This window comes from Neofelis nebulosa, chromosome 2, assembly GCF_028018385.1.
Source record: "Neofelis nebulosa isolate mNeoNeb1 chromosome 2, mNeoNeb1.pri, whole genome shotgun sequence".
Lineage (NCBI taxonomy): Eukaryota > Metazoa > Chordata > Mammalia > Carnivora > Felidae > Neofelis > Neofelis nebulosa.
The window spans coordinates 55,012,851-55,030,398 of NC_080783.1; the positions used below are offsets into that span (position 1 = coordinate 55,012,851).

Genomic DNA, 17,548 nt, shown 5'->3' on the forward strand with positions numbered 1-17,548 from the left:
ATAGTCTCAGGGCTCTGAAAGTTTGAGTAAATTTCAAGCACCCAAGTCAGTATGTTGTCAATGAATAGAAAAACCTAGAATGTACCATTATGGCCTTTTGTTTGTTTCCTTATCCCCACCCAAGGCTGTACAGCAGTTGCTTGCTTGAATGGATACAGCCTGTCAGGATAGAAAGAGTGATGCTGTCTCCAGACAGCCAGCTCCAACCTGCTGAGATTCTATTTAAGCACCATTGACTCATAGTGAAGGGGGTGCCAAGGGCCAGGGGAACAGGCTCTTTGCCTCAGAGGCTACAAAGTATTATCACCAAAATCAAGTGGCTGGTTTCATGTTTACTCGAATGAAGTAGTCTACTGGCAAAACAACTTCTAGAGAAAAAAAGAGTAACATGAAAGTCAACCTCTGCATCTGTGCTCCCCCTCACGAACACATAATTCTACCTCCTCTTCCTCAATTCTACCCAAACCCAACCCCCAAATATGTAGTGAGTCACAGTCACCTTCCCCTAGTTAAACTTCCATTTAAATAAACCTACCCTTGGGGAAAAACACAGATCAGGATGGCAAGGGTCCTGATTTTTTTTTAATTTACATCCAAATTAGTTAACATATAGTGTAACAGTGATTTCAGGAGTAGATTCCTTAATGCCCCTTACCCATTTAGCCCATCCCCCCTCCCACAACCCCTCCAGTAACCCTCAGTTTGTTCTCCATATTTATGAGTCTCTTATGTTTTGTCCCCCTCCCTGTTGTTACATTATTTTTGCTTCTCTTCCCTTATGTTCATCTGTTCTGTGTCTTAAAGTCCTCATATGAGTGAAGTCATATGATATTTGTCTTTCTCTGACTGACTAATTTTGCTTAGCATAATACCCTCTAGTTCCATCCACATAGTTGCAAATGGCAAGATTTCATTCTTTTTGATTGCCAAGTAATACTCCATTGTGTGTGTGTGTATATATATATATATATATATATATATATATATATATATATATATACCACATCTTCTTTATCCATTCATCCTTTGATGGACATTTGGGCTCTTTCCATACTTTGGCTATTGTTGACAGTGCTGCTATAAACATGGGGGTGCATGTGCCCCTTTGAAACAGCATACCTGTATTCCTTGGATAAATGCCTAGTAGTGCAATTGCTGGGTCATAGGGTAGTTCTATTTTTATTTTTGTGAGGAACCTCCATACTGTTTTCCAGAGTGTCTGGACCAGCTTGCATTACCACCAGCAGTACAAAAGAGATCCTCTTTCTCCACATCATCGCCAACATCTGTTGTTGCCTGAATTGTTAATGTTAGCCATTCTGACAGTGTGAGGTGGTATCTCATTGTGGTTTTGATTTGTATTTCCCTGGTGATGAGTGATGTTGAGCATTTTTTCATGTGTCGGTTGGCCATCTCGATGTCTTCTTTGGAGAAGTGTCTGTTCATGTCTTTTGCCCATTTCTTCATTGGATTGTTTGTTTTTTCGGTGTTGAGTTTGAGAAGCTCTTTATAGATTTTGGATACTAACCCTTTGTCTGATATGTCATTTGCAAATATCCTCTCCTATTCTGTCAGTTGCCTTTTAGTTTTGCTGATTGTTTCCTTCACTGTGCAGAAGCTTTTTATTTTGATGAGGTCCCAATAGTTCATTTTTGCTTTTGTTTCCCTTGCCTCCAGAGATGGTGTTGAGTAAGAAGTTGCTGCAGCCAAGATCAAAGAGGTTTTTGTCTGCTTTCTCCTTGAGGATTTTGATGGCTTCCTGTCTTACATTTAGGTCTTTCACCCATTTTGAGTTTGTTTTTGTGTATGGTGTAAGAAAGCGGTCCAGGTTCATTCTTCTGCATGTTGCTGTCCAGTTTTCCCACCACCACTTGCTGAAGAGACTGTGTTTATTCCATTGGATATTCTTTCCTGCTTTGTCAAAGATTAGTTGGCCGTATGTTTGTGGGTCCATTTCTGTGTTCTCTATTCTGTTCCATTGATCTGAGTGTCTTTGTGCCAAGGGGTCCTGATTTTTGACTGAGAACTGACAGCAGAAGACAAGGTACTATGTAATTCCAGATTTATCTCCATTTAGAGTAAAATGTTTCTGAGTCCGTTAGTCACAAGTCCATTACAAAAGTAGGTACAGGAAAAGGAAGCGGTAAAGCTTCTCTAACATTCTGTTAGCCTCAATTTACACATTTTCTCCAAAGTTATCTTCTTTCTTCCCATTGTCCTCCTCCTCCTCTTCCACCCTATCCCCTGCCCCTTTCCCCTCCTCTTCCTCCTCCTCCTTCTTCTTCTTCTTTGGTAAACTTTTGTTTTGCCAAAAATCTCTCTCCCTGCAGGGATGTTCAGCTCTAGACTAACTGAAGCCACAAGTGGAGGAGGCTAAGTCTTATTCCTAGCTCCCTATGGCTGTTTCCATCTTCCTGAAGTGCTGTGGCATTTATGGAGCTCGGTCCCCCTGTTCAGGCCCTTCCCACAGTGGTTCTATTTACAGGCTGCCTCGTGATGTGCCTCTGCTGGGAGCCAGCTAGCCAGGATGACAGATGTACCTTGTAGTCACAGTAGGGACACCCCAGGATTGTCTGTACCGTAACAGGAATGAGCAACCAGATACATGTGGGTTTGCTTTAGGAATCAGATAACACTTTAACATGATCTTAAACATTAAGAGAACTAGTCTTCCCATTTGCTTCTACTTCGTATCCAACTAATCTTTGATTTAAGTTACAATTTCACATTTAAAAGATCTTTGAAAATCTTTGATCTATTTCTTCTTTCCTTCTTATAGAAATGTAGTAGGCATGTCACAGTTTAGCATCCACATCCTGGAATTTCCGACCATAAGCCTAATGGGAAAATAAGCAGAAGGAATATTTTCAGTACAGTTTGGTAAAATAAATGTATGTATGCTCTAGTTTTATTGTGAAGATCAAAGTGCAGATGGGTGATTCCAAGTGGTGAAAATATTTATACACTTAGAAATTTTTTTAATGCTTTAGTTATTTATTTTTGAGAGAGAGGGAGAAAGAGCACAAATGGGGGAGGGGCAGAGAGAGAGAGAGAGAGAGAGAGAGAGAGAGAGACAGAATCTGGAGCAGGCTCCAGGTTCCCTGCTGTCAGCGCAGAGCCCAACGTAGGTCTCAAAGTCAGAACTACAAGATTATGACCTGAGCTGAAGTCGGATGCTCAACTGCCTGAGCCACCCAGGCACCCCTACACATTTTTATTATATTATAGTTATTAATATTTGGTGTACGTACTTGAAACATTATATAAAATTAAAAGCAATAGTTTACACTACTTTTTGGTATAAAAAAATGAAGTCAGACACCCCACTAGGGAACTAAACCAAACATTACATTTGATTTTTTAAGTTGACTGGAAAACACATTGTTTTGCTTCTAATGTGCTTAAAGTGCTTCTTGGAAGTTCACAGATGCTGAGTTGAAATAGATTTTGAAAGATCTCTACTTTGACATCTTCATTTTTAAGATGAGAAAACTGAGGTGTGTAAGATTTTCACTTGAGCAGTATGCTACCAAACTGCAGAGTTTCTGTTCATGTTGTGTTAAGGAGTCAGCTTTGGGCCAAAAGCTCATTTATTGGGCATTGACATTTATTGGGCACTGACACACTGTCACTTGCTAATCTCAGAGTTCATTACTCGTTCCTGTTTTAGCCCATTCAACTACTGCATGGTCTAATGTTCCACGGATCCTTTTTCTGTGTTTTCCTCTTCTAGCCTTATTTTACGACGTATCTGTTACAAGCTGTTTATATGCTGATGCTAATAGCACAGTTCCTTTGATGATGCCCTAACTAACTTACATGGTTATAACTGCACTAAAGGCCCTCAGAAGAGGACTCAGTACCTCAAGGCAAAATGAAGTGGGCTGTTCTAAATATGATTTTTTTTAATGTGATATGATATTCTGTAAAGATAAAGAACCATGGTTTTGCGCCTTGATTATCTTTGGGTAAAATATTCTCATTGTCTAATTTCATACACTATGTAAGACATAGGAAATTGTAAAATCTCATTTTCTCCACATCTACCTTCACAGCCTTCAGACTGCCAGATTTTGGGGAGTTATTTTTTTCATTCATTTTACCCAAAGATACATTTGTATGCATGAATGTTGAATTTCACTATATATTTTCTTGCCTGGCAACATAAATAAGCTGTTAATACACAAGGCATTTACAGACACTCTCTGTGGTAATATGTGATGGAACACTATTAGTTACTCATTCATTTACACATCTTCATTTAGAAATGTAATACGTTAATATTGAGCATGTTTTCTACCTGCAACTTGACCAAAAAAATTACTTTTACATTTACATAATGTTCATGGAAATTTGTAACTGGAGTCTATATATGGGTCACAAACAACTACCTTGCTGAAAAAAATAGCAATGACAGAATTGGGTTGGTGTCCATTCTTCCAAAATAAGTTTTGCCAACAGAAGCTTTCATATAATTTTATTTTTTTAGCCAGAAATTTTTATACTGCAGCAACATCAGGAAGGTAGCAGAAAAAAGACTTAGTGCACATATAGTATATTCCATATGTCAGAGTCTCATGTTCCACTTACACACATTTTTATGTCAATTTGGGTGAGTTGGTCATCTGAGTTCCAGGGATAGAAGGCAGATTAGAAGCAGTAAATTAGAATCGAGGGAGAGACACATATCCAACTAATAAAATCAGACTTCCTGACATTGTATAGCACTTTGCTATTGATTGACAAAATGACCATGGAGAGTCACCCACTGGCAGGACAAGAAGCAGAAAAAGAATGCATGGATGCGGAAAACATGCAATGGGGCAGCATTGTGGTATAGTAAAGGTATTTCAGACTGATAGCCCTCACTAGTGATTTTAAGAAAAAACTAAACTATCATCATTCAACACATATCACCAATGTGGCTACTATGTACTGGACCACAAGACTGCAACAGTCCTCAGGAAACATGGAGTCCAGAGTGAATTAAAGCCCATGGGACTTCAAGTCACAATGAGTCGTGACCAGGCCACACTGTGGGTCCATTCAGAGGGTATGTATAAGAGAATAAGAAAGATTATAATTTGTTCTGAAAATGCCCATCCCATAGGCATAAAATGTGTTAGAAGTTTGGTGTTTAACATCTGCAAAGTGACTCTTTTTCCTGAAGAATATAGAGAGTTGAAGTTTAAAATCATAGTTTTTGGGCGCCTGGGTGGCTTGGTCGGTTAAGCATCTGACTTTGGCTCAGGTCATGATCTCGCAGTTCGTGGGTTCAAGTCCCTCATCGGGTCAGCTTGAGTTCCACTTTGGGTGAACATGAGTCTTGCTTCTCTCTCTTTCTCTCTCATTCTCTGCCCTTTGCTCACTTGTACCCCCCAAAAAATCAAATCAAATCAAATCAAATCAAATCAAATCAAATCATAGTTTTCATGTCCAGAAAATAAAACAAATATATTATTACGAAGACAGTGAACTTGGCAGAGTTTGTAAAATAGCCATTACTGAGACATGCTGCCACGTCCAGTGTCAAATGGAGCACCCATCTTCTCTGTCCAAGCTGCCCCACTTCTGCTGCTACAGTCCTGGCCCTGAGCACAGCAGGCAATGGTGCAGTTGTCAAGCAGAAGGAGGCCAAGGGAGCCTTGTCCCAAAATCTCTCCAGGACTTAGGCTTAATATTCTACCCATAATAATTGTAGCAAATCATTCAGGTTGAATTATGAAACTTTGGGTCCTTTCATTTCAAATGCAAGCATCCCTGGGCCATAATAACTGTGAAGCCTCTGTTACTCAAAATGAGCACCAGAAAGCTTTTTTCTAAAATGGGCAAAAGGATGGGCAAGAAATGAAGCTCATGAAGTGGACCTTAAGAGAAATGGACTGTTGATTTTGTATTTTTGATTCTGGCCAAACCTGTGCCATAGTTCCAATGAAAGGCTTTTGTCTTTAATGTGTTTCCTTAGTTTTAAAATATCCCATTTCCCTCACATAAATTGGCCTTGCCAGCACCAGACTCACAATAATACATTCTTCTGCCAAAGCAGCCTTGACCAGCTTCGTCAAGACTAAGAATAGCAAGCCAGCCTGGTTGTCATCAGCCCCTTTTGCTTCTGCTTCTTCTCAAGGAAGCTTTGTTCATTCCTAACCCTGAGAGAGGCTTACTGCTCCCTGGGAAATCTTGTGACGATGTTCATTCTGCTAGTTTCAAAAGAACTACAATTAAAAAAATTTTTTTAATGTTCATTTATTTTTGAGAGAGAGAGAGAGAGAGAACACACACACACACACACACACACAGAGTGCAAGTGGGGGGAGGGGCAGAGAGAGGGGGAGACACAGAATCTGAAGCTGTGCTGAACTGTCAGCACAGAGCCTGATGCAGGGCTCGAACCCACAAGCCGTGAGATCATGACCTGAGCTGAAGTCGGACACTTAACCACTTAACCGACTGAGCCACCCAGGTGCCCCCAGAAGAACCACAATTTCAAAGTCTTAATACTTTTTTTCCTAATTATACCTCTATTAACTTAGTCTGCATATTCCATAACAAATATGGAGGAGCTGAACAAGTAGATAGATTGGAAAATCACATTATTCATTAGAAAAAGAAAATGCTCCTGGTGTTTTAAAGACTTTTAGAAAATGTTGTTAATGTGGATTATAACAACATTAAAAATTTTCTAATAGGGTAAACTCTCCCGTCCAGCTTTGGGTGTTCTTTCCTGCTTATGTCCTCCTGTTTAGCAGTTGTCTTGGCCATTTTCACCATTCCCCATTGTTGACAAGCTAACTAAAGTTAGAAACAGCTGCAGGAACAATGATCCCATAGCCAAGCGACCATGGCACTCAGTTTCTTTAAAAATATGACAAGTTATATGGAGATTAGATGGGAAGTTAAGTTTTCATGTTGGAACATTTAGGTAAGAAATTTAGGCACGATTAGATTTTTCTGAAAATCTAGTTGCTAAAGGCAGTTTGTTCATGTTGCCTCCGCTTGTATCTGCAATAGTCTGAAATTTGATCTGGGAAAGGTACAAGATTTAAACTGCATTTCTGGTGGGACCAAAAGGAAAAAGTGCCAGCAACTTTGTCAGAGGAGCTCATGTGTCAGAAAGAAGCTGAGTCCGTTTCACATACCCATAGTGCCATGAGCATTCTTTGGTCTTATAAATCATCTTCAGTGGAAGTGCATACATTCTGAAGAAACAGAAATAAAATTGTGCTCATCATTTACCAGTCTTAAATTTTTTGATCCAAAGTAGATTTAAAATTTCATGGTTTAGAATTACAGTGCTAAGGCTCAGCCTTTCTCCATTCATCACATAGTTTTCAAATAGATGTTGATCTTTCCCATTTAAACAATCCGATGTAATCCAATGATTATCAGATTGATGACAGAACCCTTCTTCCTTTCTCTCGACTGAAGTGTATAATATATATCATGTTCCAATAAGAGAAAAAAAGAATATAACATTTTATTATCCAATGGATACATGTTAGTGACAGGACATATATTTTCCCTGTTCTTTCTTCTTTTCTTATGTTTATTTTTATTAAAGATAAAAATTATGTTTTAAATTGTGGTAAAATACATGTAACATAAAATTTACTACCTTAGCCATTTTAAGGGTACAGGTTAATGATATTAAGTATTTTCACACTGTTATACTACCATTACCACTCTCCATTTCCAGAACTTTTTCATCATCTCAAATAGAAATTCTGTACCCATTAAATAATAACTCTTTATTGAGACCATCTTTTTTAATACAAGAATCTGTGGTTTCCTCAGATAGTTGCTGATTGTGACTTTGGGGAAAAAGTTCCTGCCAAAGCTCTATGTGAATAATGCAGGATGTAGTCCCTTTGTATTTTAATCCCATTTGTTTTTCCCCCACTAAAATCAAACATGTGCAGATTAAAACACTGAATGTCAAAGAAGTTAAATATTTATTGGTTATTTCATAAGTATAGCAGCAGAAATATGATATTCTCAAATATTTTCCTGAGTTCGAATAGAGAAATAGTTTTCAAATTTTGAAACTATAGTTCTTTCCACCTCTTCAGAATGTTACTGATTTATCAGTTTCAATGTTTAATATGGTCTCTGTGCTTGGCTTAATTGGTAGCTTAAAACTCGTCTTCAACAATTTCATTTACCATATAAAATAAACAACACCGATTAGGTATAGGTGTGTCAGGTGCAAAAATTGCATCAGCATAATAATTTCCATGCATGCAAGTCTGCCAGGGCCTTTCTAGATAATTGTCTCCAAGAAATGGTAAAGATAAAGTCAAGGTTCTGTTTTTATAATATGCAGAATTTGAAGTAAGCATTTTGAGAAAAGAAATATTTTTTTAGGGCAGATATATTTTTTTATGCATTACAAGTCTAGAATCTGCATGTACACAGCTCTTATTCCCTTCCAAATAATTTATTTGCTGCCATTGAAAAGAATTTTAATATGCTTCTGACTTTTCTTATCATTGCTCAGATTTATCAACCATGACATTGTTCATTTTTTGCTGTTAAATACTTCCCTATAATCTAAGAAGGTTTATGCTTTCTCTTTACTTCCCCTTGCTGATAATATAAAGAACCTGTCAATATGTTTATCTTTCTTGAATATGGAGAAGGGCACAGAAAGTGGTGTGTTTAATGGAATGGGCTGCTAGAACTTTGGTCACTGGTAAAGGTGACCTGTGTGTTCTCCGGGCTGTCATGATGCATGCCCTAGTCTCAGTTCATAGCCCTATGCTTGGTTTATACACAGGTTAGCATTGCCATCAGTGGTGACACTGTCACTTTACTTTGGATTGGAAAGACATCTGAAGTTAGTGGCCTATACCTAATAAGGAAATCTCTTCTGGAAACTGCTCATGAAAAATAACTTTTTTAAACTGGATTTGGACAAATAAAGTACTTTTCCTACTAAATCTCATATTGGGTCTCCTCTTACATCTCACTATTGTCCTCAGTGGTCTGTATATCAACTCTTCATTGACCTCTTCAACAGGAACAGCTCGTTGAAGCCTCATAAATTCATACCTGATGGCCATAAGGGTGCCTTGGGGCACCCGGGTGTCTCAGTCGGTTAAGTGTCTGACTTCGGCTCAGGTCATGATCTCACTGTTGGGGAGTTCAAGCCTCGCACCAGGCTCTGTGCTAACAGTTCAGAGCCTGGAGTCTGTTTCAGATTCTGTGCCTCGCCCTCTCTCTCTGCCACTCCCCTGCTTGTGCTCACTCTCTCAAAAATAAACAAATAAACATTAAAAAAAAAAAGACAGAGTCTCTGGAGGTAAAAGGATCTGGGGCAAATGCTAGCGCACTGAGAATGGAATGAATGGGGGCACTTGATGTCAAATCAATACAAATAAGAAAATTTGAGTTGTTGAAAATCTATGGTGTGTTAAAAATTGTCTTGTTTGGAGGCCAAAGGATATTCTATACTTATAAATCTAATTATAAATTACAAATCAAGAAGTACAAAGAACAATTTATGCTTACTTATATTTTGGGGATATGTTTAATTTCGCATATACCAGACTTGTTTCCTATTGCAAAATCACTGAATACATTTTGAAGATTATCAATATCTTGAAGTGTTTAGACTTTTTATTTTTTACAAGTCAATATTAGTGTCCTCATTTTAAGGAAATCACCTCTTTCTTTTTACTGAACTACAGCTCAAAGAGTCATTCAGAGATATAAAAAAGAAATTCAACAATTTGAAGTTTAATTACACCAAGAAAAATGAAAAAGCTCGGAATCTGAAGGCTCTTAAATATCAAATTCAACAAGTTGATGTGTATGCTGAAAAAATACAGGTAAAGAGAAAGCGTGGGTGGTGCATTTGTGTGTGTGTGTGTGTGTGTGTGTGTGTGCGCATGTGCATGAACTACTACAATTACTGCAAAACATTTTGCATTTTAATTCTAGATGCTTAATCTTTGGGCCTTTTTGTAGCATTGGGACTGAGAAGGTAGTTTTCTGCTTTTGTGACAATTGGGTTCCCATGTAAATTGTTTAAGTTAATTTATCTAAGTTATCCAGAGGCAGCTCTGGAATGGATTGTACCAAACTTACCCAGCCTCTCTGCTTCCATTCTTCCCCACAGCGCACACACACACACACACACACACGTGCACACGCACGTGCACACACATGCATGTCTACACCTTTTGTACACCCCTTTTCCTTTCTTGCACCTGCCAATGTCAGGAACCTCCTCCACTGCTCCTAGAACCCCTGGCTAGATTATTTGAATACCTTTCCCAGGAAACAGTGAGCTTATTGAAGACAATAAAATATTTTATTTTATGATCGTTGTCTTTTTTAATCATAGTATCATTCTCGAAATCTGGAATAGAACCTGGTACATAGTGAATTTTCTACATGATATAAATACTGGATCAATAAAATATGTGGAAGAAAACCCATTCTTTCCAAAATACATTCGTGATAATTATTATTTTAATATTATATAACGGAGAAAGCTGCAAAAATTTCTCCAAGTTTTTCTCTTATTATATAATCACTATCTAGCCTCATAAATAAAAATTGAGTATTATTTTAAAAGCTGGGTTTTTTTTTGCACAGGCTTTGAAAATGAAAATGGGAAAAGTTGAGAATAAAACTTCTTATTCTCTCTTAAATTATCCAAATAATAAAGTGAATGTCCTTTTGGAAACCATGAAAGATTTGCAAAAACATGTGGATGAGTTTGAAAAAGTTGTGACAGATTACAAGATGAATTTGGACTTGACCGAACATCTCCAGGAAATGATAGAAGAGGTATCTTCTTGTTGTAATGATATCCATATGTAATGTTGTTTTATAAAATTACTCTGCTACTTTAAAACAATGCTGCTTTAGATGTTATTGTCATGAAATCTATACATCTCCTCCTTTTCATGATTATTTTCCTAGGATAATTTCTTAAAGTAGAATTGCTAGACCAAAGGGAATGAATGTTACAAGGTTTTGATTGTATTGTCCAAATGTTCTTTGGAAACATTTTACTAATTTTCTCTTACCAGCAACATATAAGAGTTTCCCATTTCCACATGACCCCATCAACTCAAGATGTTTAACCATCATGGAATTATGTTCACTGCTTTTTAAAATACTCAAAATGACTTACTTATTTCACAGAATTTGAAAATGTTTAGAAAGAAAAGTGATACTGGGATTTTTTAGGTAAAAAGATTGTTATTGGCGTTATTTTTGCTTTTGTCAAGAGGATAAATGGTAGAGTGCCCATACACTGTACAAAATTTGACAAGTTAAAATTATTATTTGCACACTTAATATTGAAGAAATTCCGCACTTGAGGTTCTTTGAAGCCCATTTTTCTGTGAGACAAAACGTGTCTCTCTTTACCACTGATGCAGCAGTGTTTAGATGTAACACCATGCTAAGGAGAATGAGGGTGATCATTCTTCTCTATCTGATGTATAGGTTTGCTGTAGCTCTCTGGCACTTATTTAAAGGCAGCTCTTAACAGAGTCATGTGCTTCTATTTCTTGCTCATCATAATTGCTCCGGCCTTGGTCAGACACATTCCTTCCATCACAGTTATTTAGTATTTTTTGTGAGAAACTGTCTCAGTTCTCCACTGTATTTTGAAAATATTACATGAGTATCTTCTATTAAAAAAAAAGTCAAATGCTATTCTTTAGATGATACTTCCTTAATTGATAAACTAGATCTCATTCTTAAAAGAGAATTTATTTATTAGAGTGTTAGTCAGGCAATACTTTATCCATGTATTGTTAATTATTTCAGTCAATTAGACTAGATTTTGTATGTTTGGGCTTTTTTCTTTTCTTTTAGCTGAGATTTGAATTATTTTTAGTGCTATACACTTTTTTTACTGCATGTTCTTGTAAGTGTATAATGTTCTTAGGAATTCTATTTTAGGTAAATCTAAGAAGGCAGGAAAATCAAATGAACTTCTATACCTTTATTTTCTTAACTGACTCTAATACCCTAGTGCAAAATCATATGATCATATTTTGATATTTTCTTTATTATAACTTAGAAAGTTCAAACTAATGTGATTATAAAGTTTGAGGGATTTGAAATTTGATACTTCAGTGGTCAAAATGAAGAACTTTAGAAGGATGGTGTCTCCTTAATCTATACTTTATCCCATTTTGATTTAGTGTCACTTTTGGTATGAAGACGCAAGTGCCACAGTTGTAAGAGTTGGAAAATACTCTACAGAGTGCAAGACAAAGGAAGCTGTGGAAATTCTCCACCAGCAGTTCACTAAGTATATCATGCCCTCAGTGCCTCAGCAAGAAGAAAGGATTCAGGAGATCAGTGACCTAGCCCAGCGCTTATATGGTGAGGTCTTTTTAAAAATATCCAGCAATTTGCCATTGAACAAATCTATAGCCACCTAATCCAGCAGAAAGCAGAGCATGGCAGGCCTTCAGGGTCCGCACTGTAGCAACTACTTGGGGGAAGAGACTCAAGATAAGAGCCCATCTCTATAAAAGTAAGCAGGAGGGAAAATAGGAGGTAACTTCTGCCTGCAGGAGAGGAGGCCTTTGGATTTTCACTATCTTGTGTAAACCCTCCTTCTCTGTGTTCTTTTCTCCCCTATTCCTGTCGCTCATCCCCAGGGTAATAAAACCAGAACAATGCTCCGCTTATTCCAGTGTATTTTATCCACTATATTCTATTCAGTTTCCAAACACACTAACTACTCACAAAGACCAAGACAAGTTAAATCCCCCTCCCATTATTCATCATCCTGCATCCTGCTTTGTCTGCATTCCTGGCCCTTATCATCACCTGACAAATTGTATAGTTATTTGTCTATTGCCTGGCTTTTACACCAGACTGTAAGCTCCATGAGAGAAGGGATTTTGCCTGTTAGTTTACTGCTTTGTGGTATGTACTAAGTACTTCACAAATATTTGGTGAATAAATGAATCATTGAGTAAATACCTTGTATAAATAAATGAATGTCATGAATCTTCATCTGCTCAGTATGAAAGCTATGCAATTTTCAAAATTTTCATCGAGTAAGATGCTTTAGGAATATTATTTTAACTCTTACAGGCTACCCAAACATCATTGGACCCAGAATTTTAATGCAAATAAATTTATCTAAAAAAATTTGAATACCTATTATCTATGGAGAGGTGTGATTGATTTAAAGACAAATAAAACTTAGTTTCTTCATTTGAGAATCCACAACCTAGGCCTAGAAGTCATGTTATGGTTAATGCAGTAAGAAAGGTATGAAAAGTGAGTATTGGTTTGCTAGGGTTAACATCACAAGATACCATAGACTGGGCAGCTGAAACAACAGAAATTCATTTCCTCACAGTTCTGGAGGCTGGAAGTCCAAGATCACAAGGTTGAGGTGCTGACAGGATTGGTGTTGCCTGAAGCTTCTTTCCTTGGCTGGCGGCAGGCTGAGTTCTTGCTGCCTTTTCATACAGGCATTCCTCTGTGCACAGGCTCGCATTGGTGTCTCTCCCTCATCTTTTGTGGGAGGGATCCAGTCATATTGGATTAGGGCCCGTCCTAATGGCCTCATTTTTACTTAATCACCTCTTGAAGGACCTTATCTCCAAATGTGGTAACATTCTGAGATACTGGAGGTTGAGGCTTCAATTTACGAATTCCGGAGGAGACACAGTTCAGCTCATAACAACGTGGAATACAGCTTAGTCTAAGCCATGGAGTCTGTAATCCTGGTTTCAAATCCCTGCTCCTGCAATGATTGTCTGGGTAACCTGAGACTCTTTGAGTCTCAGTTTCGTCATTTGTAAAATGCGATAGAACCTAGAGAATCCAAGGAGAATTACATTAATGCGTATAAAGTGCTTAGCCATAACCTGTTAACAACAGGGATGAGCCTTAAAGACATAATGCTAAGTGAAAGAAGCCAAACACAAAAAGACAAATATTATATGATTCCACTTACAGCAGGGACCCAGAGTAGTCAGATTTAAGAGATAGAAAGTAGAGTAGTGGTTACCAGGAGTTAGGGGCAGAGAGAAATGGAACTATTTTTTAATGGGTACAGAGTTTCAGTTTGGGAAGATGAAAAAGTTGTGGAGATGGATAGTGTTGATGGCTGCACAACAATGAGAATGTATTCAATGCCACTGTACTGCACACTTAAAAATGGTTGAAATGGTAAATGAATGAATGAATAAATAAATAAATAAATAAATAAATAAATAAATAAAATACAACGTTTAGCCATAGTCAAACAATGAACACTCACTACATGGTAGCTATTTTTATTGTTATTCAGGTAGAGAGAAAAAAAATCTAGGCAGGCAAAGATTAAGAACATTTCAGAGATATTGCTATTTGAAGTAGATCTTGAAGAGTACATAGGGTTTTGACAGCAGAGAGTGGGGGAAGGGTATTCTTGGTATAGGAAAGAATACTCTGGCTATGGGGATTCGCAGGGGGAGAGTTGCTGGTTCAGTTTGACCAGAACTAAATGTGTGAGGGAACTAGGGTGGCATACGTTTGGGAGAAGCACCTTGAAACTATATTATGGAGGGCTTTGAATCCATGAATAAAGAATGATTGAATGTTCAAAAACAGGAGAAAATGGATTAGAGTGGAGCTTTAAGAATATTAACAAAGCAACATGGTTTAGGCTACATGAAAGTGATGTGGTACAACAGATTTGTAACCATTTTCCTAGGGTACCTGTTTTTCATGCCTTCATTCATTTATTTATCTATTCAACAAGTATTTATTAAGCACTTACTATCTACCAGCCTTTACACCAGATACTGGGGAAATGAATTAACACCCTAGCAGAGTTTGTTTGTTTGTTTGTTTGTTTTCTGCTAAGGATTTGACCTCAAAAAATAGTTGTTTTGTTTTGTTTTGTTTGTTGTCTTTTGTCCCTTCTCCTCACCAGGTTTTGAAGAAGGGCAGAAATATGCTGAGAAAATAGTGGCAAAACACAAAGAGGTTCTTGAATCTATCACTGAATTATGCATCTCTCTCACAGAGCTTGAAGAAAAGCTGAAGGTAATTTCTTCTTTCCAGAGTATGTATTTTCAAGTGATATAAATAAAAATGTGTTGATAAGTGTCTTCTGGTCCAAAGATGTTCTAATGGAAATTCTCAAGGGACATAATGTGCACATTTGTTTCATAGCTTTCTAACATAATTATCTGGGTGTTTCTGATAATTAATTCTGTTTCTTTTCCATCACTGCAGAGAAAAATATTGCTGGGAATGAGGGCTAAACACAATTAAGGTGTCTCATTTACATTTTCATGGATCACATCCTAAAGGATAAATGTATGCCATTAAAATCAAAGTAAAGTCTGTATTAAGTAGCCTTATACTTTCATTCCCAGATAATAAATGTAAGGGTTCTTTTTCCTTCCAAATTGTGGCCCCGGAGAAAATAAAACTAAATCTTCACGTATTAGATTCATTGAACATTTAGCTTCATGGAAGTATTGAACTAATCATTAGCATCTTTCATGAAGTAATAAGCTGATGGAATAAAAAATAGAAAATATGTTGATGTCTAATCCCTAGGCAAAAATCCAGTTATGAGAGAGAAATGCATATATTGTTTTGTCTGTATTTTATGAAAACTAGCTTCATTAGTACTATTTTAACAACTGGCTGAAAGAACTAGTTACTTAAGATGTAGAGAATGACAAGGTAATTAAGAGCACAAGCCGTAGAGTAAAATACAGCTGCCTCAGAATACCAATTCTCCAAATAACTGGATTTGTGATTTGGGGCAAGTTACTTCATCTCTTTGAGTCTCAGTTTCTTGATCTATAACATGGAGGAAATAGGGGATCCTAATCACAGAGTAACCCTGAGGATTGAATGTGAAGACACCCATGGTTATTGTGATTATTGTTGATATGGAGACATAATGGTGCTCTTGCAGTTCAGAGCAGAATTCTATTTCTAGCAACCTTTTTTTTTTCTGTATGAATTTCCACATCATAAATTTGAGTACTCAGTCCATTCAGAATAGTTTGCTTATCTTTTAACTGAGTGGATGACCAAATTATCTTTTTTCTTTAAGAAACAGATTTTCAACTTTTTTTCTTTTTTTATTTTACCATTTAATTAACACTGCAATGAACATCTTCGTGCATAAAGATTTTTTTTTTCTCTTGTATTGTTACCTACACATAAGCTCTCCAGGGCAGATTTGGGTAAATGAGTACAAAATTGTTAATGTTCCTAATATACATACGTTAAATTAAATTCCACAAATATTTTAGAATTTTAATGCCATCAATAATGTATGAATGTGCCATGGGTCTTATATTATCTTTTTAAACAATGATCATTTCCTCCCCACCTCCATCCAACCCTCCGAGGATCTGTTTCTTCTCTTGACTTCCAGGACACAGCTTGAAAACTGCTACTTCCCCTGACTCTTTGCTCTTTACTATCTACAACATCCCTCCCATTTCTGTTGTACTTCTTCAAGTGAGGTGCACTTAATAAAATCTACTCTCTCAAAGTGATATTCCTTTCTGCTTTCACCTTCATGGCCGTTCTTTCTGAAAGCTCTACCCACTCCATCTCCTCACTTCCTCATTTCCCATTCTTGTTACACCCCTGTAATCAGGATTGCACCCTCTTTTTCTTATTCCCAACACATCACTTGGATTCCCTTTTGCACTAGTCAGGAGCATCCTGATTATACATTCCAGCTGGATTACCCTTCCTAATGCTAATGTCATTTTTACACTCAAAACACTTGACTACAAATTCTTCATTGCTTACTATATAAAGTTTAAACTCAAGGCCTTCCGGTATTCCAAGGCTGTCTTTCCAAATCAGTGTGCTTCTATACTCATCGTAGGCTCCTGTCTCACTGGTCTGCTACCCCACATTTCTAAGTTTTCTCCTCCTAAACCTTCCTGTACATGACCTTCTCTCTCTGCTTATCTAAATTTTACTATCTCTCAAAGCCAAACCTAAATGCTGCCTCCTCCACAGTTCCTTTGTGGTCTGGGTCCCTGCCTCTCTGATTTCCCCATTCTTTCCTACTGTGATCATCACATATAACTACCATTAGTACCCCAAACCATTTACTCCATTACACCTGAAGAAACCCTATGACTCTGTTCAGCTTAGGGTCCCACACATTTAACACTATTCTTTGCCTGAAGCTTGTTCTCCAGAAAGAGTTGTGGCATTTGTAGTAAAAACTCAAAGGATTGATACAGAGAAGAAAAATCATTCAATACATAGCTCAAAAAGATGTGATTTGGGTGGATATAAATGTGAGGAAGAGCCTCTCTGGCAAGAGACACGGGCATCAGCAAGGCTCTTACTGGTTACAGCCTGAACAAAAGCTTGTCAAAGAATGCTTACTAACAGTTTACATATGTTTGCATGAAAGCATAAACATCTAGTTTTTATGTTTTTAAGGTTGGTGCTATGGCTCTTTTGTAGGGGTTATTAAAAATAGGCCCAGAAATCCCTATCAAGGCTAAAATAGTGATAATAATCCTTTCTATTTGGATAGCAATTTGAGATTTACAAAGTCTTTTCATAT

The 17,548-nt window shown here is 37.3% G+C and overlaps 1 protein-coding gene across 5 annotated transcripts in view; it reads left to right on the forward strand.

The window, feature by feature from the left end:
- The window catches only part of CCDC141 (coiled-coil domain containing 141), a 205,962-nt gene that overhangs the window by 168,766 nt on the left and 19,648 nt on the right, over nucleotides 1–17,548 (forward strand). For all 5 annotated transcript variants that reach the window (XM_058712700.1, XM_058712703.1, XM_058712704.1 and 2 more), the window contains 4 exons: nucleotides 9,690–9,830; nucleotides 10,603–10,797; nucleotides 12,171–12,354; nucleotides 14,915–15,027. In XM_058712700.1, coding sequence (XP_058568683.1) covers nucleotides 9,690–9,830; nucleotides 10,603–10,797; nucleotides 12,171–12,354; nucleotides 14,915–15,027 — 633 coding nt within the window. The remainder of the gene's footprint in view (nucleotides 1–9,689; nucleotides 9,831–10,602; nucleotides 10,798–12,170; nucleotides 12,355–14,914; nucleotides 15,028–17,548) is intronic.